Raw genomic sequence first — 25,657 nt, 5'->3', positions numbered from 1 at the left:
AGAATAACCACATGTTTATTACAGAAATTAGACAATGATTTCACTATATTAAACAGCTCATTAGTAGAGTTACTGACTGTTGAAATTTTTTCATTGAAAAATTGTATTGTATTTCGTTTTTTTCTTCTGGGCTATAATTCAGCCTCCACCGTTGCTCCGTGGCCTACATTTCTGCTTGAGTTGTCTAAGTTCCTGGGAATACCATGGAACCGGAGGCGTAGTACTATGATTTGGCTTTTTTTTTAGGAGACCCAGTTGTGTAACTGCTACATCTACCCAATCAGCATAGTTGGCAGATGCTTGGTCAATATCATCAAATATTATTGGTTGGGACTCCCACAGCAATTTATCTAATTTGAAGTTATCAATTTTCTTCCAAGGGCAATATTTTATTTCTGTTGGTGCATTCGAAGTTAGAGTGTTTTTTGTGTGGATGACTAATTTAAGCATAATGACCCTATGGTCTGTCCAGACCATAGGCAGACTTTTTCCACTTTTTCTACTAGATCCAGGTTATTTGAAAAAATTGCGTCAGGTATGTGATTGGCTTCAGGAGTTGGAAGTTTTACCTTTTGTGAAAGGTCAAAGCACCACAGAATATCAATTAAATGCTCTATATACTTGTCATCCTTGCATTCCAGATGCAAGTTAAAATCACCTACGATTGCAAAGTTGGAGTTTTCTATCCAAGATTCATGAATCCTAGTAGTGAATAAATCAAGTTCTCTCCAAGGGACGATAAATCAAAAGGCCATTGTAGGAATAAATATATTTGATTTTTTTTTAGTTGAACAAGAGCTCTTCACAGTTGAGATGCGAAAGAGGCTTAAAAGTGGCTTTAAAGTGGTTGTAGTATATGATCGGAATTCCACCACCCCGCTAGTGTGGTCTATCCACTCTGATTAAATCATAGCCGTCAGGCATCACTATTTTAAAACCAGGGCCAGATGCCAGGTCTACCCAGTTCTCCGTTAAAAACACGACATCTGGATTTTCTGACTCCATGAGATCAGTAAAATAATATTTGTGCTTTAATAGTGATCGCATATTGAGGAACAGACAGGTTAACTCAGGAGCCTGAGGCTAGCATGGGGGCGTGTCAATAACTGGTCAACCTCCTTGCCATGTCAAGGCTGTAAGGCAGGGTGACAGCTAAAACTACATTTTTTCACACTGGTACTGAGGAGACGCATTGGTATTATACAGAGAACATGAGGGACATTTGTTGCCAGTTTCTGGGAGTGCTGCCCTGGAGTAGCTTTGGCTGGTCGGAAAACCAGGGATCCTGGCACTTGGCGCTGTCCCGCCGCGGACCAGCGCAGATGGGCCTGCCTTTTTATTGATCTCAGAATGTCACCTAGATCCACTTCTCAGGCAAAGACCTCCAGTTTGCAATTTGGGTTTCCTATAATTTGCTTGCGCAAAACTTATCTTCTCTTACAGCCAAACCTAAATTAAATTCACCTCCCACTATTGCAATGCAAAAGTGGAGGCAGCACCAGGGATGAAGTCACAAACTGGTCATGAAACAAGTTCTTTATTTCTCTTCATACAAACACTTGACAACAGCCAACACGTTTAGTTTCTATGCAAGGAACCTCCTCAGGGCAAAAAATGATGAATAGCTGGGTTCCTAGAATAGTCTCAGAGTGCTTGACATGGACAAATTAGTCCCAATTCCTTTGTTTCTGTTTCCTTTTTACTTATAGTCAATCTGCCTTTATAGAAAACTGTGTACAGTCGTCTTTGTAAAGGACGGGTATAGCATTTATGGGCCAAAAGACCTCCAACTCCAGAAGGCCATCGCCTTTGTCCCAACGTCGTAACGACAAGCAGAAAGAAATCCACAAGAAAAATATAGAGGACGAATCTAAACAATTCCGCAGTCCTGCTGTATCCCGATCTTAAAGTGAGCGTACACCCCATGATAGCAGGGGTATAGTGCTTCGGGGTATGGTGCGTACACCCCTGGATTTCAGGGGTACGGTGCGTATGTCCCCATGCGTACACCCCATGAATGTTGGCGTACGGCGCGTAGGGGTACGGTTCGTACCCCCCAAGGCCGTAGGTGTACGGTGCGTACACCCCGTGGGTACACCCCTTGTGTTTAGGGGTACGGTGCGTATGTGAATGTGTGGCTCTCAGTACGAATTGCCTATACAGGACGTGTTCCGTACGAATCGCATATTCATTACCCGGTCCTGATCGTACTTGGCGGGTCGTACGCATGTTTAAGAACAGTACGGTTCACTGTGAGAGTCTGATTCGTACGGATTTCTCCTTGTATTTCATACGGTTTGCACGGATTCAGACGTATTTCTATCCTACGGATCGTACTACGCGATTCGGATGGATTAGTACAAATCGTACGGAAACGGCTTCGAATACGAATTGGCGTACGGATTTGTTTCCCGAATCGGAATCGACCCCCTAATAGGAAGATCCAGAGATATGAAATTTAGAAGAGCAAGGGAAAATAGTGCCAAAAATGTCTAAACATGAATGATAGTCTATGGTTGTGGGAAACATTTATGTAGGCACAATTCGAGGCCAACCATGATAAAGCACGGGTCAGATACACCAATCAGATTTGTCCTGGTCAGACATTTTACCTTGAGACTGAAATGGAAGTAAGAATTCTTCAGTGGGGAAATGTTGCAAGCTATTGTCCAAGGAAGTCCTCTTGAAGTCAGATAGTCACTGCATGAGGTCACACTGAACCCATTGGTGCAGGTGGGAAAATTCAAATTTTGCTCCCAGGGAAGTTCTCGTGTCAGCCAGGTATTGTTGGTTAACCAGACAAGATTTCTACGTTCGGACTAAGGGGCTGATTAGGATGGCGGGCAGAAAAGCATCCCAACCGCTGTGGTAGCAGAAAAGTACCATCAGCAGGTACCGCGGCAAAACCGGCGGTAGGATTACGATGCACTGCCTGAAGAGTCCTACCTCGGCGGTCCGATTCCAGGATACACTGCACGAAAAGCTGAAAATCCGTCTGCGGCGGTCGGAATTGCTGTGGAAAGGCCCAAGACTGCCGTTTTCCAAGCTGTCAGGAACACATGGATCTATCCGCAGTATTGCCACCGCTATCCCCGAATGGCCGGATTCCCCTCTACGGTGTGATGGGCTGTTTGAGGGATCACGATTCAATCGGCGGTCGTAACCACATTCTGCATAGCGGTCTCTTGGTATTGGCTCCGTCCGCTTCTGGTGCGGAAGGGGATTTCTGGCGGAACCTGAAACACCACAGCAGATGGGAAATCTATGACCATCATAATACGGCAGACGCAAGGACCGCTGATGGAGTGTGGAAAAGGGCATTTTCCGCCACCGCCAGCACCCCGGATGTGCCTCCGCCCACCATCCTAATCAGCCCCTTAGTCTCTTTTTCGGAGTTAAAAATCCTCCTGTGTAGGAATGTCGCAGGTTGTATCCAATGATGAGCTACACATTGCTCAATACCTGCCAGGAGTCTACTGAAATGAATTTGCATATGTGGAGAAGCTCAAAGCAGGAGAAACTTGTTTCTTCAGACGGGTGAAGATTTGCCATGGGCAGACTGACTTGCATGGTTGGTCTCAGTCCTCCTCTGGAAATCCAAAATTTTCCAAGTGGCAACTTTTCTGAGTCGTTAGGAGAGGGCTGGTTAGACACAGCAGAAGGTCCTAAGACGATAGAAACAGCACTCTGGGTTCAAGATTCACTCTAGCAGAGGTCACCAGCAGGGTCCACTCCAAATTCCAGTTGCTCCTGCCATCTGGGCACTTCAGGATAAAGGCATCTTGCAGTTTGTTGTGCACCTGACTCTTGAAATCAACTTCTGTTCCTTGAATAAAAATGGGAGCACGCAAAACCCTCCCAGTCTCCTCAGGTGCTCGGAATTGTTCTCGGAGGCGGAGTTAGCAGCAGTTGTGCAGCGTGAGTGGAAGGAGCAGGAGGCGGCTCGAACAGGCTCCGGAGCGAGCGAGCAGGAACAAGCAGGAGCAGGCTTGGATAAAGCTTGGCCTGGAAAGGAGCAGTGGCAAGAAAAAAAAACTGAGAGAGCCCGGACGTGGACCAGGACTGTGCAGGACTGTGCAGTGGGGGTAATCGAGGAGGGGCCGCGTAGGACGAGGACGAGTAGCTGAGCAGGTTGGTGCAGCTTCCCCACCTCTCCCAGCCTCTCTCATCGCCCCCCTTAGCATCTGCTCTGCCACTGCCACTGCCTCCCCTGCTTCCCACTATCCTATCCTGTTCCCGCAATCGCCGCATATCGCGAAAATCTGCAAAATCCTGTAACAGCTCGATAACCCTGAAATCCTCACATCTGCACAAACTATCCACTTTTGCCTCTCCCCGCCTCACCTCGGAAACAGGCGGCTGTTCGGGGGAGACAAGGGAGAGCGAAAGCGATTCCCCCCAGTGAAGTCCGGCAATTGTCGTGCAGGCTACACCCGGCGAATCATTGTAGGACATTTGCGGCGCCAAGGGGTGGAACGCCGAGGGGGAATGTCAAAGAAAGGGACGAGAGGAGCCTGAGACCCCCTGCTAGTCCTGTGAAAGAGATTCATCCTCGTGTAAGCGAACCATAAGGGAAACCATCTGCACCTGTAATTACAACATAGCGATCTCTGGGGGCCCCGGCCTGAATCAAGGGAAAGGCCTTTCAGGATCACCCTGCTCAACAGAGAACCAGTGAGCGAGGCTGCCATTAGAGGCTGGTCCGACTAGGTCTGATCCTGCCGGTGGCCTCCCCCTGCGTGCTCCGCTCGCTTTTGTTCTCGCTTTTGCTGCCCCCAGCTGGTCTCAGCTGCTCTCTACCAAAGGCTGCGGTCGCTGGGAGAAACGCCAGACCTACTTAAAACTGAGGGCACTACACTTTAAGACGCTACAACCACCTCCGCATCTAGGAGATACCCCCGTTGCACTCACGACTAGTTATATCCTAACTTCGGTCCTACTAGAATGTGCACCAGGAGTTGTCTCCAACTGCAATCCACACACCGTCCACATAAGTCTGCCAAGCGCCAGAAATCAAAGCTCTTGCATCCCCAGGAGGCAGGTCGTGGTCACCAATCCCCTTCCCGTCCATTGCAACTGGAATGAACGGAAGAGGTTGTCGAATCGCTCTCAAGTGCCTCAATGGAAATCCCTAAGGCCGGAAATGCGGCAATCGCCCTTTCTGCGCAAACGGCGCAAACAGCTTGCTTTTCGCACTCGACAAAAGAAAAAACCAGTGGGACCGCTGATATCAGAGATCCCTTTCCCTGGATGGGCGAATTGAAAAAAGCTGATCCCCATTTCCCATGAAACAAGAACATGAACTCACAACAACAATCTATAAACTCCTCAGTGTCCATTAATCCAATGTCTCTCTACCCTGAAATAACCATTTGTCGCAAGACTATAGTCTCTGACTCTGTTACCATACCAGTGAACACAAAAGCTAACTCACCGGGTAGTCAACCCCTCCTTTCGTCACCACTATCCCTTCCCTTCCCTCCCTCAGAAGAATATTGTCTCCAATCAAGTATAAGCAAACCGTCTGATGCGTCATCACCCATGTCAATGTCTGCTTTCCCCGATTCATCGCACGTTAATGGCCTCATTATCGCTTCTACGTAGAGAAAGAAAACTCATTCTCTCAGCCGGGAAAAGAGAAAGATAATGTCAAAACCATGGCACGTACCCCAGTTGATTCTATAATTTGGATTTCATCATCACATTCCTTGACTCAATCATCAAAGATCTAACCCAGCAAAGCCTATTACCGCATGAAAATATGACAAATTTGCCAAAGGGCGTACCAAATGATTGCACTCAAAAACGTAGTTTTGACTTTCTATCACAAACATCTACCCCTATTCCTAATGGGGTATCCCATTTCTCTCCCTTCAGCAACACTGCCTCACCCGAGGCGTCGATCAAAGCAAGTCCTACTATAGCTTCACCTGCAATCCTTAACAACTCTAAAACCGGAATTAAAGACTACTGTCTCAATTACGACCCTAACAAAAATCTTCAAAAAGACCAAACTCACCTTTCTATCAACTCGTCTTTCGCCTGTAATCATCCCATTGAAAACAATCTCAACCGGGCAGACCATAGACAAGGGTCTTCTCAAGTTAGTCCAGGAACGTCTAAAGCTGAAATGCTTCTCGCAGCCACTAACGAAGCTCTGAACTCTATGGCTAATGCTGCCCATATGCACGCGGATAAATTGGAGACACAGATAATCATTTTGCAATTATTAGCAGACTCCATAATGGGTATAGACTCTAAACTGGAACAGCTAAACTCACTGATACGACAAGCTCAAAAAAATGCCGGACAAAATTACAACTCCGCAGTACATTCAAGCCAGGAACTGTCTGCAAGTACAACCTCGCACCCTAATCATGCTCAGACAAACTGTATCTGTGAGCCTTTAATAAAAAAACTTGAGTCCTTGCCTGAAATAATGTCTACTTTAATAGAAGATTTAAAGATAAAGTCTCAAACTATACCACAGAAAACAAGCTCTCCAACACAACTTCAAACCCAAGAAACTCCACGTACAGCAAAATTAAACTTCAACAATTCAGTCAGCCCTAGTGATAATTATAATACCTTAAAACTGGATCAACAACGACTTAATGCCACAATAAATACCCATCTTGATCAACCATCTACCACAATAAGCTCTTCCATGCCTTTAATTGAGACCAAACAAATTCTAAAGGAAGGAACCTTGATGTCCAGAAAGAACAAGAAAAAACTGAAGAAACTAAATAAAGCAAAAAAAAAGAGCAACGCATTACTGCAATGGCTTGGAACAAAAACGAGGGACCCCCCTACAAACCAGGCGGAGGAGCCAGAAAAATCAAGAGACTTGCGAAAAGACACCACTGAAGACATGAAATCACCCCCAAATCCTGCGCTGAAACTATTAGCCCCAAAGGAGAACAAAGCAGTTACCAACAGCAGTAATAATAAAAAATCTTGTAGTAATCATCCAATTCAAAACGAGAACTTTATTGAATTAGCAACTAAAAGCCCCTCTGCTGTCGCTAGTGCAAAAAGCACATCTACTATCGAAGACCTGGGACAAATAAAAAGATCTACCATTGTAGAAATTGCATTACCAAGAACTGACGGAAAAGTAATCGACAATGGGGTTACAATAGAGGATGCTGGTTCCGGCATTAAGACACCCCCCACTCAAGAACTTGTTACGAGCAATCTGCCAACAAGTAACCGCGCATCGATTTTAAAGTCAACTACTCAAGAAAACCTAGAGCACTTAGGCATCGAAAAGCCCCTGACAGATCTTCTATTCTTTAGCCCCAACCAGGCACAATCACGCAAAGACAATACTAACAACAAAGAATATCGACCTACACAGCCTCAAACCAACAAACAAACAAAAGTATTACTAAACCCGGAATATGAATCTCAGGGTCAATGGGATATTCTAAACAGGGGAAATATTCTAAAGCTATGTCAACACCTTTCTGGCTTAGAAAGTGTCAACTCAGCGGACATTGAAACAGTGGCCTTTAAGGACCCTGCCTCGGGCCAGAAAAATGAGTCAACACTGGTAACTTTTTCCAACCCAGATTTGGCCGCCACACTATTGAAGAACGCAAAGCAATTGAGTGAATGGGGCATTCATGCTAGCTTTTATACCACCATCAATTATCCGACCTTTCTAAAAAAACATCCCTGAACTCCCACTGACCAACAACAACATTAGTTCCGATTTAAATTTGGAAGGGGGCAAACGGCAGCCCCCCCCCTGCTATGCAGCCATAGACAGGAATCAAAGGCCGCACCATGGATCGATACACCACTTCAAGTGATAGCCACAACAACAGGTGGTCCACGTAAATGCGTATTTAAATCAAATGAATCTCAAGATTGGTCGTGGCTTTCCAAGGCCTTATGGTAATGTACAGACAATCCAGCAGGAAAGCAAATCAAAGTATGACACAGCCTGCTGCTTAAATGTCTGTTCCTGGAACATCAGGGGACTAACAAAAGAGAAAATAGGTCGATTAACTACGGACTCCCGGAAGTCAGATGACGTCTTCGCCATTCAAGAGACCTGGGCCCTTGAGAATACCATCCGGGAAGATTTTACTTTAGTCGCATCTGGGGGGGTGTTGATCGCTGTAAAGAATACATTGGTTGTAAAATTAGAAACACTTTATAACGGCGAAGGTGACTACATTTTTATCAGCGTTGAGACCGAGAGCTACAATAAGGGAAAATCAAAGCAAAAAATCATTCTCGGCTGTGTCTACCTACATCCCGTAAAAATTTGACGGGAGACTACTTTAAGCAATTTGCTCCCTATAATAAATAACCTTGAAGCTCTATTCCCAAATGACCTGTGGCTGATAATGGGTGACTTTAACTTAAATTTAATGGACATTGATTCCACCCAATCTTCTCAAATATCATCAGTAAATGACGAGTGGGCAATCCCGGAGATTAAATCCCAGTACCAACGGAAGGAAGCCAATGGAATAAAATTGGCAACAAAATTAAATCAATCTGGCTTGCGTACTTTGAACGGAAGGTTAGCCTCTGATCAACCAGCTGCATACACCCATATATCTCCATCCCGCATGGCTACCTTAGATTATATATGGATATCACTTACTGCCTTTCACCTGGTGCGCCAGCTCTCGATAATCCCAACTTTAGACAGCGATCACGCCATTCTTGCATGCAAGATTGCCCTCAGGCAGAATCATTGCCCGATAACTCCCCTGATTGGAAGGGAAACTAACCTTCAGAATGTAAGAAAACTGAGATGGTCTGAAGGGAATCGCGAAATGATAGAAGCGGAAGTTGACAAACTTCTCTTCAAACGGCATCCGGTTGGTACTGATTACGCAACAGGATTCTCCTGGGAAACAACACTAATCGAATTTAGAGACCAACTAATAGTAAAACTAACAAATAACCCTGCGAAGGCCCCCCCGGTCCCAACTACTTTGCTAGAGCAAAAACAACTTATAATTTTCGCAAAGAGTAAACAAAATATATTTTTTTGGGATGGTGCAGTGAGCTAAAAAACGGTGATGGATCAAGCCCTGATCTCTTGACTGGGTAAGAGTATTCTGCATCATTCAGAAACTCTGTCCATCACCACCCCCTTTTCCAAAATCGATTTTGTCCACACAATGTGTGGGAGGGTATACTCAGACGTGAGTCCCTTGCTCATTGCACCATCAGGATTCAAGCAAGCCGGGCCGACGACGGCTGAAATGCCAGAAACCGGTCCCCGGACGCTTTTTTCCTTCCCAGTATAAGAATTGGCTTGGTAGTTTGGTTTGCCCTGTTCCCATCATGCACTGGGACAGGAACAGACTAATTTGCATGTAGCCAGGTTCTTAGCTGGGATGGTGCAGTGAGCTAAAAAACGGTGATGGATCAAGCCCTGATCTCTTGACTGGGTAAGAGTATTCTGCATCATTCAGAAACTCTGTCCATCACCACCCCCTTTTCCAAAATCAATTTTGTCCACACTATGTGTGGGAGGGTATACTCAGACGTGAGTCCCTTGCTCATTGCACCATCAGGATTCAAGCAAGCCGGGCCGACAACAGCTGAAATGCCAGAAACCGGTCCCCGGAAGCTTGTTTCCTTCCCAGTATAAGAATTGGCTTGGTAGTTTGGTTTGCCCTGTTCCCATCATGCACTGGGACAGGAACAGACTAATTTGCATGTAGCCAGGTTCTGAGCTGGGATGGTGCGGTGAGCTAAAAAACGGTGATGGATCAAGCCGTGATCTCTTGACTGGGTAAGAGTATTCTGCATCATTCAGAAACTCTGTCCATCACCACCCCCTTTTCCAAAATCGATTTTGTCCACACAATGTGTGGGAGGGTATACTCAGACGTGAGTCCCTTGCTCATTGCACCATCAGGATTCAAGCAAGCCGGGCCGACGACGGCTGAAATGCCAGAAACCGGTCCCCGGACGCTTTTTTCCTTCCCAGTATAAGAATTGGCTTGGTAATTTGGTTTGCCCTGTTCCCATCATGCACTGGGACAGGAACAGACTAATTTGCATGTAGCCAGGTTCTGAGCTGGGATGGTGCAGTGAGCTAAAAAACGGTGATGGATCAAGCCCTGATCTCTTGACTGGGTAAGAGTATTCTGCATCATTCAGAAACTCTGTCTATCACCACCCCCTTTTCCAAAATCGATTTTGTCCACACTATGTGTGGGAGGGTATACTCAGACGTGAGTCCCTTGCTCATTGCACCATCAGGATTCAAGCAAGCCGGGCCGACAACAGCTGAAATGCCAGAAACCGGTCCCCGGAAGCTTGTTTCCTTACCAGTATAAGAATTAGCTTGGTAGTTTGGTTTGCCCTGTTCCCATCATGCACTGGGACAGGAACAGACTAATTTGCATGTAGCCAGGTTCTGAGCTGGGATGGTGCGGTGAGCTAAAAAACGGTGATGGATCAAGCCCTGATCTCTTGACTGGGTAAGAGTATTCTGCATCATTCAGAAACTCTGTCCATCACCACCCCCTTTTCCAAAATCGATTTTGTCCACACTATGGGCCTCATTAGGATCGCGGACGGACTTGCATCCGTCCACGACCCCAGAGCAGGAGGGAACCTCCGCATGGCATGCGGAGTTCCCTCCTGTGCAATTAGGATGTGACCGCCACCCTGGCGGTCACATCCTCTATTTTTAACATTGCGGCGGGTGCGGCATCAAGCTGCACCCGCGGCAATGTTAAAAATGCAGGTGTTGCATTTGTATGCAGAAAGAGGCAGGCACCGCGCGGTGCCTACCGCTTTCCGCATACAAATGCAGGGGGGTACCATAGGTACCCCCCATGTGCACCCCCCCACCCCCTTCACCTAGGGGGCCCGCAACGGGCCCCCGCAGTGAAGGTACACATGCTTTTCCACGGCGGAAAACCCGCCGCGGAAAAGCATCTGAAACAGGCCATCCTAATATGGCGGACGGTGTCTGACAGACACCGTCACCATATTAGAGCTTTTCCACCGCGGTTGTAAGCAAGCCGCGGCGGAAAAGCTGCGGACGGAAACCAGGACCCACCAGCCATCCTAAATGGGCGGTGGGTCTTTGGTGGGTCCGCTGCGGATTTTCCGCATCCTCCGGGCCGGCGGTGGCTTCCGCCGGCCCAGAGGATGCGGAAAATCCGCAATCCTAATAACCCCCTATGTGTGGGAGGGTATACTCAGACGTGAGTCCCTTGCTCATTGCACCATCAGGATTCAAGCAAGCCGGGCCGACGACGGCTGAAATGCCAGAAACCGGTCCCCGGAAGCTTGTTTCCTTCCCAGTATAAGAATTGGCTTGGTAGTTTGGTTTGCCCTGTTCCCATCATGCACTGGGACAGGAACAGACTAATTTGCATGTAGCCAGGTTCTGAGCTGGGATGGTGCAGTGAGCTAAAAACGGAGATGGATCAAGCCCTGATCTCTTGACTGTGTAAGAGTATTCTGCATCATTCAGAAACTCTGTCCATCACCACCCCCTTTTCCAAAATCGATTTTGTCCACACTATGTGTGGGAGGGTATACTCAGACGTGAGTCCCTTGCTCATTGCACCATCAGGATTCAAGCAAGCCGGGCCGACGACGGCTGAAATTCCAGAAACCGGTCCCCGGAAGCTTGTTTCCTTCCCAGTATAAGAATTGGCTTGGTAGTTTGGTTTGCCCTGTTCCCATCATGCACTGGGACAGGAACAGACTAATTTGCATGTAGCCATGTTCTGAGCTGGGATGGTGCACTGAGCTAAAAAACGGTGATGGATCAAGCCCTGATCTCTTGACTGGGTAAGAGTATTCTGCATCATTCAGAAACTCTGTCCATCACCACCCCCTTTTCCAAAAACTAAATAAGTTGCTACGTGCCCATGCGAACAACAAAAGCGAATTTAAATCCCTGTAGAATGATATATCAGCTGCCAGAAAAGACTACAGGAAGGCCAGATTCACCTTAAAAAGACAGGAAGAAGAGCGCCGTTGGGCGGCAGTCTTTGAGATAATCAAAACTAAGGACCAAAGGAAATTTTGGAAGTGGATAAATGAGGCAACCAAAGCCATTAAACCACCTATCGCAACTAATATCTCCCCCGCTGCCTGGGAGAACTATGTTAAAACACTGTACACAGCATCGTATACATTAAATAGTAGCAGCAGCTCCCGACTTACATTTGATCAGCTAATCACTGAGGATGACACAACCTCCACCATCAAGATAACAACAGAAGAAATAGTAGGAGTCATAAAGAAAATGCGCTCCGGTGGTGCTCCTGGACCCAATGGTATCCCCACGCAGGTGCTCAAAGCCTGCGTACAAAAATGGGCTCTGATACTGACCCCTCTTTTCAAGGATGCAATACTGGGACACACCATCCTGACCTACTGGCAAGGTTCCCTCCTTGTCACTTTCCACAAAAAAGGCTCGCGTTCCAACCCCGATAATTATCGGATGATAGCCCTACTTGATGTAGATGGGAAGGCTTACGCAAGTATACTCTTAAAAGAACTTACAAAATGGGTGGAAGCGGAAAACCTAATCCCCTCCACCCAAACTGGTTTCCGAAAAGGCTGCCACATCGAGGACAACTTGATTTCCATAGTCCACCTGATGGAAACAACCCATGCTGCAAAAGGCAAGTCAATGTACATGGGATTCATCGATTTTCGTAAAGCCTTCGACAGCGTTAGCCGGCCAAAATTGTGGGAAAAACTGGCTATATGGGGTATTTCACGGGTGCTACTAAATGCACTAATAGCCCTACATACGGACACCTGGGTTAAATTCAGAGTAACATCGAAATGGTCTACCTCCAATAAAATCTATACAAATAGAGGCCTAAAGCAAGGGTGCATTCTTGCACCACTACTCTTTAACCTATACCTCGCAGACCTACCGGAATGGTTGAGCCGATCCAGAGCTTTTCCCCCAGGAATCGGCCAAAGAAAAATCCAAATCCTGCAATACGCAGACGATACCATTCTTTTAGATCAAACTCAGGTGGGCCTCCAAAGACTGCTCAATTCCCTGGCTCAGTACTGTAACAACAATATGCTTGAGATAAACGTTAGTAAAACCAAAGCGATGGCAATCTCACCCGCGAAAACAAAAAAGATCACGTGGTTCATAGAAGGGAAACCACTTGCGACTGTCGCTGCATATAAGTATCTGGGCGTCTGGATTGATCATAAAGGGAGATGCTCGGTGCATACAACTGAGATGCAGGCAGAGGCTCGTAGCCTAGAGGGGGCCTTCATGCGATCGAAGAGTGCTCTGCATTCCCAGGACTTTGTCCCAGTGATAAAATTGATCAACGCAAAATTTCTCCCTACAATTTCCTTTGGTGCAAACATTTTCAAAGATAAAATGAATAACTGGCTAGATAGAGCACAATCATCGTGCTAGCGTAGAGTTTTTCGATTGCCAAACTCGACTTCCCATGCCCAGATCCGGAAAGAATTTTCTTTATCCTCCATGCACTGGATTATGGGCGCAAGATACGTCTCATATTGCCTAAAAGTGAAACAAGCCGAACCCCATACGCTAAAGAGCTGCATATGGCTCCTGCTCAGTAATCCAACTACATCGTGGAATAAATATCTGACATTCTGCCTCAAATCCCTCGAAGCGGAGGATATTTGGTCCTCTCCTTTGTCCAACAAAACGAAAACAAAGCTTCTAACTAAGCAATCTAAAATTCTATCAAATGAATCGGATACGCAACGTGTACTTCAGCTCTCTCATGGCACTTGGGCTGCCAAACTGTATGCCCCGAAAACCCTACCATCTTACCTCGCATCAGCAATGAAGCCGTATATTAAGCATCAATTAATGAGATTTTGTTTCGGCTTAATTCCGCTGAAGGCATACAAGTTTGGCCAAGGATATATGAAAGAAGCTTCTTGCCAGTGCCGTTTCTGCAATCAGGGAAAGGAAAGCCTGATCCACGTTCTGTGCATTTGTCATCGTCTTTAAGTACAAAGAATATTCTGGCTGAGACCAATTTGGCTTCTTCTAGGCGTCAGGACATGTCAAGAAGCACTCGAGGCTGGTATGAGGGGGGATTCACCTCAGATGGCGACTCGCTTTGCAAAATTCATCACAGAAATCAACTCCTTGACTCTCCCATCGGATCAAGCTTGAATTTCAATCCCCTCTAAGTGACATTCCTGTGGCCTCTCTGCCCTCCCTTCCTTTTTCCCTACCCATTAATCCTATAGTTTCTTTTAATAGTCTGGAACTCTCTCTTTACTTAAACAGTCATTCTTGTATAGAAATTAATTTCTGGACTCAACCATTTGATTAAGCTTGAATTGTAAGCCCCGCTAAGTGATATTTCTTCAGTTTTTCTGTTTTCCCTTCCCTTTTCCCTTCCCATCAATCCGACAGCCTATTTTAACAGATTTGAATTCTTTTTTACCCAAACAGTCATTTTTTGTATGTGCATATTGCAATGATTTTAAATAATTGTGCAATAAAATCTTTTACTGTTTACTGTTACCTCTCAGTCTCCTCATACAATGCAAACTTTAGGTGCAATTCCTTTTCCATTTTTCCACAGCTCCAGAGAGTGTTCTGTGGCGGATGCTTTATGGTTGGCAAAAGCTAGTGGGTGGGTGTGATATCTCCCTAACCAATGGGGTACATTTTCCCATGGGTGACCTGACCCACTTTTGCAGAGGTTTCTGTTTGCATTACTGTAAAAATTCTCACAGTGCACCTCATTCCAGAATGGGGGAATCCTTACTCACTTACACAGAGCATGCATGCAAACCCATCCCAGTTGGTTTAATGCCATCTCCAATCTCACCTTAAATTAACTTATGAAAAGGCAGTACCCTTTACAAGTTAATAAAGTTCTTAAGTGCACCCTTACTGCAAAGGAAAGAAAAACACACTCCCCGCTGCAAAGCCATTGTTATGGGTACAGGTTTCACACATCATTAGAGGTCAGGCACTGACCTAACAGGTACTGTAGAACTAATACACATTAGCCTTGAAGAGCTTCAGGCAGGGAAAATGTAACTTTTTAAACTTGACCTTTCCTAAATATTTCTTAAAAATCCAACTTCACCATTCAATTGGGCTTTTAATAAACAATAAAAATAATAGTTGATTTTTTTTTTAGTTCAGAAAACTTTATTCGGTTTAAGAAAAACCATAAAAGAAGAGACATCAATACAGCTAAACAAATCAATAAACAAGTCTTTACAGGATATTAATCTGATTTAGCTACACAATACACCCTGATGCATTGTGTAATCAGAGCTTAAAGTGTCACAGTGAAGCTGTGAAATTTTTGGTTAAAATCCATAGTATAAAAAATACAATATTACATATGAAAAAAGCCAAGTATAATTCACTGATAAGAATACTCAGACTGAGGGATATGATTACTTGCCAGCAATTCTCTTGCTCTTGACTACAGCGACTATGAATCTATAAATAGTGTGACAAACTTCCACTGTTTGGAGCAGCTGGAGATACTCCAATGCAACTTTGCAATTCTGAATATGTGTAAGACTCCATAGCGGTTTCAATATGTGAGTGCACTCTGCTTTAAACAGATCACAGAAGAAAAACAAATGCTGCTGTGATTGTGACGCTGCAGTATTAAAGGGGCACAGGAGTAGATTTTTGTCTGTAAATGATTCAAGGGATAGCATACCAAAGAATGTGTTAACCCAAGCCTAACTATGACCAGGTAATACCTTTGTTTGCATGGTGTCTTAAGCAAATACGGTTCAATATCTGAGGTAGTACTCAGGTAAAGATGTTATTCAACTGACCTCTTCTTCAGGTCAGCTGCGTATCTTTGCTCAGCAAGTTGCTTTAGTACTTCACTCTTTACTATGCGTTTGTCTGAACCCTTGATGCTCATTGGGTTGTCAAATAGGCCCACCCTGCTAATTGCTTGGAGGTCCTCTCTTACATGCCTGAGCCATTGGCAGAGTTTAAAGATCCGTGCACCGTGTGTCAGGCACTATACGGTGCCTGCCTGCCACATGGTGCAGGGATGTTTAGGAGGCCCCATACTGGAGATCCATGTGGGATGGGGCCCTGGTGGGGGCCACCAAAGTCACTTTCCGCCTGCTTTTTCATGTTGTGCGGACCAGCATGAAAGGGCAGGCGGAGAGCAAAATTGTAATCCAGACAGTGGAGCCGAGGCTGGCACCGCTGCCATTTGTCGATTGCATTTCTGACCGCTGCTCTGACAGGCTCCGTGAACCCGTCAAAAGCAGAGTGGTATTCCCCTGAGGGTTTCCCTCCGACAGTCAGTATCATAATATGGCGGTCAGACGGAAACCTCTGATGTCGGGCAGAAAGCCTCCAACGAGCTGTTGGATGGCCTCCACCCAACATCATAATGAGGCCCTACGTTTTAAATAAATGTCCCTCCTAGGCCTTATGAGTTTGAAAGTTCAAATGTAATTGTCTTAGATTGAGGCATTTATCAATTGCTCTAACTGTAAATGTTTGGTGTTTATTCTGAAAATATATCTGATGTTTGAATTTTTATTTATTCATCAGATCCTCCATCTGCTGTTATGTATTTTAAGGACTTGTATCACATATTATTATTATATTGTTTTATGATGTGGTGCTCAGTTTAGTTTAGATTTTTATTTAAAAATCTGAAGTTAATCTACTATTTATTATAGATAACAAATTAAAATTGAGAGTGGGTGCTGAGGGCAGGGTCAACCAATCCTGATTAAGGCTACAGGTTGTGAACTTCTCTTCATTGCAAACATAGCTCAAAATGAAATATTATATATTCTGGTTTGGTTGAAGCCTAATATTTTCAATTTGTCATGTAAAAGGTAGTCGCTCCATTTGGATATATCACATTCAAATAAAAAAATGAAGGGCTTAGTTAATCTATTTATAGGCCTAAGATTTATGTAGTTGTGCAAAAATGTAGTTTTGTAGCAATTGCACTTCTGATCAGCAGAATAATGATATAAAACAAACAAGAAACATGTTTTTATTTGTCAACAGTGATTTCCAAATAATTACCACAGCTATGATAGGAAAGACTAGACAAGATATAAAGTGGTGTTTACAGTTCTCAATAAGAATTTATGTGTTTGACCTCTGTGCTTCTCCTATACCCAGCCCAAATGATTTATGAATCAATGGTTATTTCAAAAATTTTGCAATAGCACTCACTACTATAAAGAAAGCAAATGGAAGTCCAATAATTGATTTCATGAGCACATCTCTTTATAACCTCTTCTTTGTTTTAACCCCTTGGGCGCGGCCGCAATTCTGCACCTGTGCGGTCGTTTTAAAGAGTGGGCGGGTTCATGGTTTACAGTTCTCAATAAGAATTTATGTGTTTGACCTCTGTGCTTCTCTTATACCCAGCCCAAATGATTTATGAATCAATGGTTATTTCAAATAATTTGCAATAGCACTCACTACTATAAAGAAAGCAAATGGAAGTCCAATAATTGATCTCATGAGCACATCTCTTTATAACCTCTTCTTTGTTTTAACCCCTTGTGCGCGGCCGCAATTCTGCACCTGTGCGGCCGTTTTAAAGAGTGGGCGGGTTCATGGTTTACAGTTCTCAATAAGAATTTATGTGTTTGACCTCTGTGCTTCTCTTATACCCAGCCCAAATGATTTATGAATCAATGGTTATTTCAAATAATTTGCAATAGCACTCACTACTATAAAGAAAGCAAATGGAAGTCCAATAATTGATCTCATGAGCACATCTCTTTATAACCTCTTCTTTGTTTTAACCCCTTGTGCGCGGCCGCAATTCTGCACCTGTGCGGCCATTTTAAAGAGTGGGCGGGTTCATGATGGCCCCCAGCTGTCATCAGCACACGAGCACCATGCTGCATGACGGCTGGGGGCCGTCATTAGCATGGAAGGGGTTAAGAGCAAACCTAGCAATGTTTTACATGTAAAAAATACTATGGTTGCTTACAAAGTTTTAAGCAATTAAGGAAAGTCTAAAACTTTTGAATTAATTCTCCTTGTGGGAATTTGGTAAAAATAATTTACTTTACTCAGAGATGCCAATAACTGTTAGGTATGTGGTAGAATTTTTCCAAGCAATCACAATTAAATCATTTGTATATGTTCAACCGTATCGCAAATTGCAATGTTCACTAAAAAAATGCTTCCCTAAAATATGTTGCCACAGTATTGTACTTTGTTGATGATTCAAAGACACTGTTGTCAAGACTAAGCAACAATTTCTCTATAGTTTTGTCAGTGATGGAACATTCCCAGAAACTAAGTCGTGGGTATATTATAAGGTGGAAACCTTTCTAAGAAAAATCCTGTGCCCTTAATATACCCTTCTTCAATCCAACAATTATCACCTAATTGCCTATACACACCTAGCCCATGCAGCTGTTCTTTCCAAGTTTATTTGATTATTTTCACCAGACATATTTAAAAATGTTTTTTATATGATTATTCAGTCAAAAGTTGATAGAATGTTGACAGACGTGCTTACAAGAAGATTGAAGCATTTACTGCAATCCATGTAGTCCAGGATAATTGTATTACATTGCTTTGGCTGGTAGAACCATGCTGGACCAAAAAGCTGTATAATGAATCTAAGTTCCAAGGGGGAACATTGCAGAAAATTCACGATCTGTAATTGAAAAGAAATGGCAACTTTTCTGTTTTCCAAAGCATGTTTAAAATTTATCAATGTATGCCAAATTGTTTATTCTGAAAAAAGAAATATTTTCTTGGGGTCTTTGAGGATACATATTTATCAGGCTACACCTGAATAAAATATTTATTGCTGTAATATTCTTTGTTTATTTTCATTCATAGATGAATGTCAGCGTTTTCACAATCTTTATATGTGTTGTACTAACAGATAAACCTCATACATAAATTCTTACATTTTCACACTCTATATGCCAAAGTTCAGCACAAGGTACAAAGCAATATTTTTAAGGCCTAAAGTGAACTTTCATATGAACTTAATATTGTGGATAAGAATACAGTCAGGTTATCTTTTCATTATAAAATAGCATGTTTTGGACTTTATCCATTAGTAACATGTATGTTTACAGAATAAAAAATGAAAACTCACCAATCCCCTTCTGAGGTAAATATGTTCGAAAATCAGTCAGGTAGTTCATGTAAGGCTTTTCAGTGCTGATTTCATAATATCTTATGTTTCCATCTCCCTGAAGACAACAAGGAAACAATCAGAGAATGCTACATCTGTTACCAAGGAAGGGTCACATTTTATTAACTATTTGTTTTAAAAAAAGACTGCTACTTCAAATTCACTTCATGAAATTGCAAATTACAAAGAGGAGACTGAATAAACACTGCTTTTATCGTCCTACCATATATGGAACAATGTACTTTGTCAGAGTACTTGCAACCTTTTCGCCTAAGGCCAGCTAAAAACGTTATAAATAAATAAATAAATATATAGCAAGAGTTTGGACAACAGAGAAAATGTGGTAGTTTGCTTAAAACATGACAAGTGCAACTACTTAATTTAAAATGAAATTGGGAAAAGAGGTAAAACAAGTATAATGTCTTGAAGCATGAGTGAAGTAAAACTATCAGCAAGACCAATGATGACTTCAAAAAAAACATTTATATACAACATGCTTATGACAATAATTAAACTAGGTGTGAAAAAGAACAGGACAAACTCACCTGTAAGAAAATCACCTAGCATTGTTAATACCAGAAAATAACTGCTCTTTGTGGTTGCTAGTTGTATCAATGAGCAGTGTTGTCTATATTGTTGCTAACTGCGGTGGGGCACCGGCTTCTTGCCGCTTCTTTTAACACCTGCAAACGGCTTCATTAGCATTTTTTAAACATGGAATAAAACTGTTCTTTGTAGTTGCTGTTGTACCATTGAGCAATGTTGTCTATTTAGCTGCTAACTTCCGTGGAGTATCGGCTTCTTTCCTCTTCTTTTAAGAGCTTCAAATCGCTTCTTTAGCCATTAAGTGATGATTCTGCAAATGTCCACAAGAGTGGCTGCAATCTCAGATTGCATTCGCCTATCCTTGGTTTCTCTAGACATCATTTAAGAGCAGGGAGTCCATAGGAAAATCGTGATGGTACAACCCAATTACTGTCACAAATATTTACAAATGCTATTAAGTAAGTTACTAAAAATTCAGCACCTATGATTACCTTCTAGATTCTATTAAATCGTTACTTTTTCACAGGCTTTTACCGGGCCAATTCCCATTGAGTTATCTTGCCAAGATTTTTTGATCTTCAGGAAATTAAAAATGGTTTTGAACATTTCCGAACTGCTTAAATAATACAGGGATTTCCAGTCATTTTTTCATTTGGATGGAGTGAGATTGGTGATTTTTTTACATGCAACCAAGAGATGGTAATTTGAATCTTCTCCACCTTTTCTTTAAAAAAAAAAATGATTGAGTGGGAAAACAAAAAAACAACAGTTTCGCTCTCTCTCCCGCACTTTTTTCAATAAATGCCCGCGCCCCCCTCCCCCGCCAACCCTTCCCACAGTTTGCCCAACCAGCCTTCCTGTGGGTTCCATTATTCATTTCGGTTTTCTTGCTCGTACAGTGTCATGGAGTATAAATCAAGTACATTTCCCTTATCCAATACCAACTCTTTTAAACACTTTTCATTTCCTGATTCAATTTACTTGAAGCGTATTTTGTTGCAACAGTGTCAATTGTTTGAATGTCATCAGCGCTAATGGCCTTCAAGACCCCTCATGCAACACCTTAGTCATCAGCCTTCCATAAAGTGCACGTGCATACATTGTCGTCTGTTTTAGCAGCCCATTAACAAAGTGCAACGTTTTTAAAGTGCATACATGGAATCTCTAAAAATGTAAATATCATTAAAAAAAATCTGAGTTCTTGTTTGTACAGTATTCTGAAATATAAATACAATGCATTTCCCATATCCAACACCAAACCCTTAAAACGCATGTAGTTTCCTGGTTCAGCTGGCTTAAAACGCATTTCAAAAGAGCGCCTTCAGGTCATTAAAGTGCAATCAGCGCTAATGGCCTTCAGAACTCATCTTGCACAACCTTAGTTATCGGCCCTCCATAAAGTGCTTGTGCATACGTTATTATCAGTTTTAGCACCCCATTAATAAAGTGCTAGGTTTTTGGTGTGCTTAAGTGGAAACTCTAAGCCCTTAAATATTATGACCAGGGATCTCAATGCTGCCATACAAAAAAAATAGAGGCCGTTCTTACGGTATGTATAATTTACCCGTCCCATAGTTCCCTCCAATTGGCGAAGTGCTGCCAAATTTCTGCCCCTTTCTTCTTGGCCTTATGCCCTGCCGCTTATATATATATCTTTCTCAAGATTATACGTGCTCAATAGGAGAGCTAACCATTGATGAAATGCTTGCGGGGTAACGTCCAACCATGCTGAGGCTATGTATATTCTGTATAATGCCATCACAATACAAATAAAAGCCCATCCTTCCTTTTTCTCCAGGTTAGATAGGTCAAGCATAAGTACCAGGGGGGGAGCAGGGGTTACATGCACTTGTAGTAGCAGCTTCTCTTGTAAAAAATACCTTTATTTCTCTTATAAGCAGATTAAGCTCATTACAAGTTGCAAATATATGCATTAGGTCTGCCTTATAAACTGCACACCATGGACAAAACACCCCTTTCCCCTCCCCATTTAGCAATTCAATATGGGGTGTAATATAGCTCAAAGCATGTTTTGTAGAACTGTCCTTGGAGGTTTGCCGGCATTAAAATCGATAAGGTATTTAGAAAGGTGTCTTGAAAGTCTACAACTGAAATGCCTAACATCCCTTGCCACTTGGACAAGCATTTCCCCAGGTAATCTTCCATGTAATCATTCAACAACTCGTATAGCATCCCAATCTTAGGTATCTCCGGCCTCCTTAATCTATCCACTAATTCACAGCTCTCGAAGTTCCCCTTCCCTCCTCCCTTCCTCTGCAAGAAGTCTCTAACCTGTAGATATTAAAACAATTCTCTAGTCGTTAAATCAAATTTCACTCTCAGTTCTTCGAATGACATTAAACCACCTGAGGAGAACAGGCTCCAGACCTGAGTTACACCTGTCTTTATCCACTATCAAAATAGCAATCATTAAAAATACCAGAAAGATCTTTATTTTGAACTATGGGGATATAGTAATTTAATTTCCGAAGTCCTATCAGGCGTCCTACAGAGGACCATACTTTTAAAGCCGTAAGCAGTGTCTTAAAGCGCACCTTTTTTATAATATCCAAAATCAAGTTGACGCCATAGACACCCTCTTACATCTTGGCCACTCATGTGGCCCTAATGGGAAGTATCACTGAATATTGCCATCCCAGGGCTCACATTCAAAAGTGCTGTATATTGCTTAATAGAGGCCACCCACCAATATAATTTAAGGTTCTGTAGGGCCAAGCTGCCACGCTCTCTGGGTAGGTATAAATATTTATTCGATCTTCTGGGTCTTGAATATGTCCATATGAACTGTGCAAATATGCTTTAGAAATTATTAAACTAGGAATTCATAAATATCAAAGGGATTGCTCTTAAAAAGTACAAAACTTTAGGAAAAAATACCATCTTAATTATGTTCACTCTACCAATCAATGTGAGGTGTAGAATATCCATTTTTTTTAGGTTTTATTTTTATTTCTGCTGCACACGGTTCTAAATTTTCCTTTCCTAGCCTCATCAATTTCAGCAGTTATCACAACTCCCAAATATGTGTTTTTTAAACTACTCTGTTATCCACAATCTGTGCAAACTCATTAATCACGGGCATATCTGGACACAGCACGAAATCTCTGGGCTTTCTTTTCAAAAGCTCTCATCGCCGTCTCAGGGTGTGGCGTAACAAACGCTACATTATCGGCATACACCAACACCTTGTCTGCTTGCTCTGACTCAAATAGTGGGGAAATATCTGCTGACAGCTATAAGCATTTGAAAAAGGGGTCTATGTAAATTGCAAACAATAAAGGGGAGAATGGACACTCTTATTAAGTACCTCTTGTTATTTTAAACCCCTCCATCAGTTCCCCATTTACACATACTCTAGCCTCGGGTTCCTTGTACAGGGCTTTCACTGCACCAATGAACGGTTCCCCTATCCCTTTCCATTGCATAGAGGCCCATTGAAACTGCCGGGAGACTCTATCAAAGGCCTTTTCTGTGTCTAAAAATATTGTGGCCATAGGGTCTCCTGTAACTTGCCTCACATCAAACAGCGTAATAATCTTTCTGATGTGTTCTATGCTGCCTCTACCCGGGATAAAGCCATGTTGTCTCATGGATATTACTTTGTGTATCACTAGTGACAGACAAGAGGCTAGTGTTTTAGAGTACATTTTCAAATCCCCGTTTATGAGGGGTATTTTATTGACCAGTAGAACCCCAATTCCTCACTGGGTTTATTTTTTAGGGGAAAGACAATAATCTTCGCCGTAGCCCATGATGCTGGTAAATTCATACCCCCTGCAATCTGTAAGGACAGAGTCATCATGATCTCTTTAAAAAAAAATCCTGAAAAACCTTATAAAATTCTATAGGGATCAAATCGGGTCCAGTCGCTTTCCCTCCCGGTAAATTAGCAAGGGCTACTGCGACCTCATTCCAAGTTTATGGTTGTTCTAAGTGGATCCCCTCCTCTATTGATAAGGACTCCCCCGCAGCTTGCTTCAGATATTTCCCTATTTGTTCTTCCCTCTGGCTCTCCCCCCTGGGGACTTCTGTAGATAGAGTTTGATAAAAAATGAAGAAAGCCGCTCGAATTTCATTCGCATTACACCAAACCTCTCAGAGGATCCCTTACTTCCTACATATTCTCACAGTACATTGTTGCTTTGTCAATTGCTTTCCTCAGTAATTTCTCCCCTATTGCTGCTTTATTAACTGCAACTCCTAAATGAGCATCCTCTACACTTTCCATCAGTTGTAGGGCCACAATTAATTTGATTTAGGCCTGGGCCAAGCTAGATTTTAGGGAGTGAAAGCTTGCTTTTTCCAATTTATTTTTCCTTATTGCATATTGGGTTGTTTCCCCCGTATTCCTGCCTTTAGTGTGTCCCACATAGTACCCAAAGAAGCTGTTCCTAGATTACTATGTAGAAATTCCGGAATCCATTTCCTCATGTGCTCCACATAAACCTCATCCACTAGCAATGCTCTTTCGAACGTCCAAGAAGATAATTTTCTCCTGAGCAGTCCCACCCACTATCTCCAATACCAACGGATTGTAATCTCAGAGATATCTGGGAGCACTTTCAATTTTTCTTTTTTGTCTAATAAGCTGTGAGACAAAGAAATAATCCAGCCTCACATGTTTCTGATGGGGGCGGAGTAATATATAAAAACAATTCTTTAGGTCTCAATTTAACCCAGACATCGCACAAACCATGTTCCTGGCACATGTTGCATAAAGCTTGATAAACCTTTGACTTCTTTCCCACATATGTTTCAGCCTGACTCCAGCCACTGGCAAGATTAATGTTGAAATCCCCACACATCACTATAGGCAATTGCCAGTGTGATAATTCATTCGCCTGCCATCCTAATAGAGTGGGGTGAATCAACATTGCTACCGTAAAGGGAGCATATCTTAAAATTAGGAAAGCCTGGGGCTCTGCAGTTAGCAATAACCCAGCGCTCAGATGTATCAGCCCTTACTAGGGAAACTGGATAGCTTTGTTATGGGCTAAAATTTCTACCCCCGCATGCGAGTACCTTCGGTTGTAGCTTCTACAATGCTATACCCTAAGTATTTTAAAAGATATTTCTGACTCCCTTCTACATAGGTCTCTTGAAGACAGATTATATCTGCTTGGAGCAATTTCAGCCTTGGGATACCATCTGTCTTTTTTTAGGTCGTTCAGGCCACCTACATTGACTGTTGCAATCTTAATTTAGTAATTCTGAAATTCTTTAGTTTTACCCCATACTAGAGATATCTTTACTCAACAATAACCTGTGCATTCCCTGTACAACCTCTTGTTCCCACAACCCACACTGTGCAAAGCATGTTTTACCCCTAACCCTCCCCGAAACATTGCCCCCCTCCCTCATCCTCCTGCACCTCCTCCCACCCCCACCAAAAACTTGGGCAATCAGGCATAGATTGAATGATGTGCGCCTGATAAAGTGCCCCACCATCCCTCCTGATGCTTCATATAATACAATATCATTGGCGACTGTTCATCATTACTTTTCACTATAGCCTTTTAAATTCCAGCAACTCTGCTTGTGAAGCTCCCCCCCCCTTTTCTTTCCCTGATATTTCTTCCAGAAACCCCGGCACTTGAATCTCAGATAAAAAGGTGCACAAGGTTCCTTAAAATTTAATTTTGACCCTAGCTAGGTTTTGACAGAAAACCTCTGCCCCTGCTTTTTGAAAGGGGGTTATTAGATGTCTTAGCCGCCAGCCCCGCTATACAGTTGTGTGGGCAAAATCCGGCTTAACAAAAAAGAAACCCCATTATATGATTTTGGAGAGTTAGGTCGGGCTTGGTCATACACCAATTGTCTCAGCAGGAAGTTTCCAAAAAATACCAAAATGCCCTAGGTCTTGGGGTTGTTTTCTCATCATTAAGGGTACCCGGTGGGCGCACTGAATCTCGGTGTCCTGCTTCACTTGTTCGGGGAAGGTGTTCTTCAAAAGATTAACAATATAAAATCTA

General features: G+C 43.0%; 1 protein-coding gene across 2 annotated transcripts in view; it reads right to left on the bottom strand.

Moving 5' to 3' along the window:
* CORO2A (coronin 2A) overlaps window positions 1-25,657 on the bottom strand; it is a 433,064-nt gene that overhangs the window by 125,349 nt on the left and 282,058 nt on the right. For both annotated transcript variants that reach the window (XR_015309352.1, XM_086961842.1), the window contains exon 8: window positions 19,080-19,176. Coding sequence is in view for 1 of the 2 variants with exons in the window: in XM_086961842.1 (XP_086817968.1) it covers window positions 19,080-19,176 (97 nt within the window). In the remaining variant the exon portion in view is untranslated. The remainder of the gene's footprint in view (window positions 1-19,079; window positions 19,177-25,657) is intronic.

Source organism: Lissotriton vulgaris, chromosome 3_1, assembly GCF_964263255.1.
Source record: "Lissotriton vulgaris chromosome 3_1, aLisVul1.2, whole genome shotgun sequence".
Taxonomy (NCBI): domain Eukaryota; kingdom Metazoa; phylum Chordata; class Amphibia; order Caudata; family Salamandridae; genus Lissotriton; species Lissotriton vulgaris.
The sequence above is the reverse complement of the archived record's forward strand: the minus strand, read 5'-3'. Positions and strand labels throughout refer to the sequence as shown.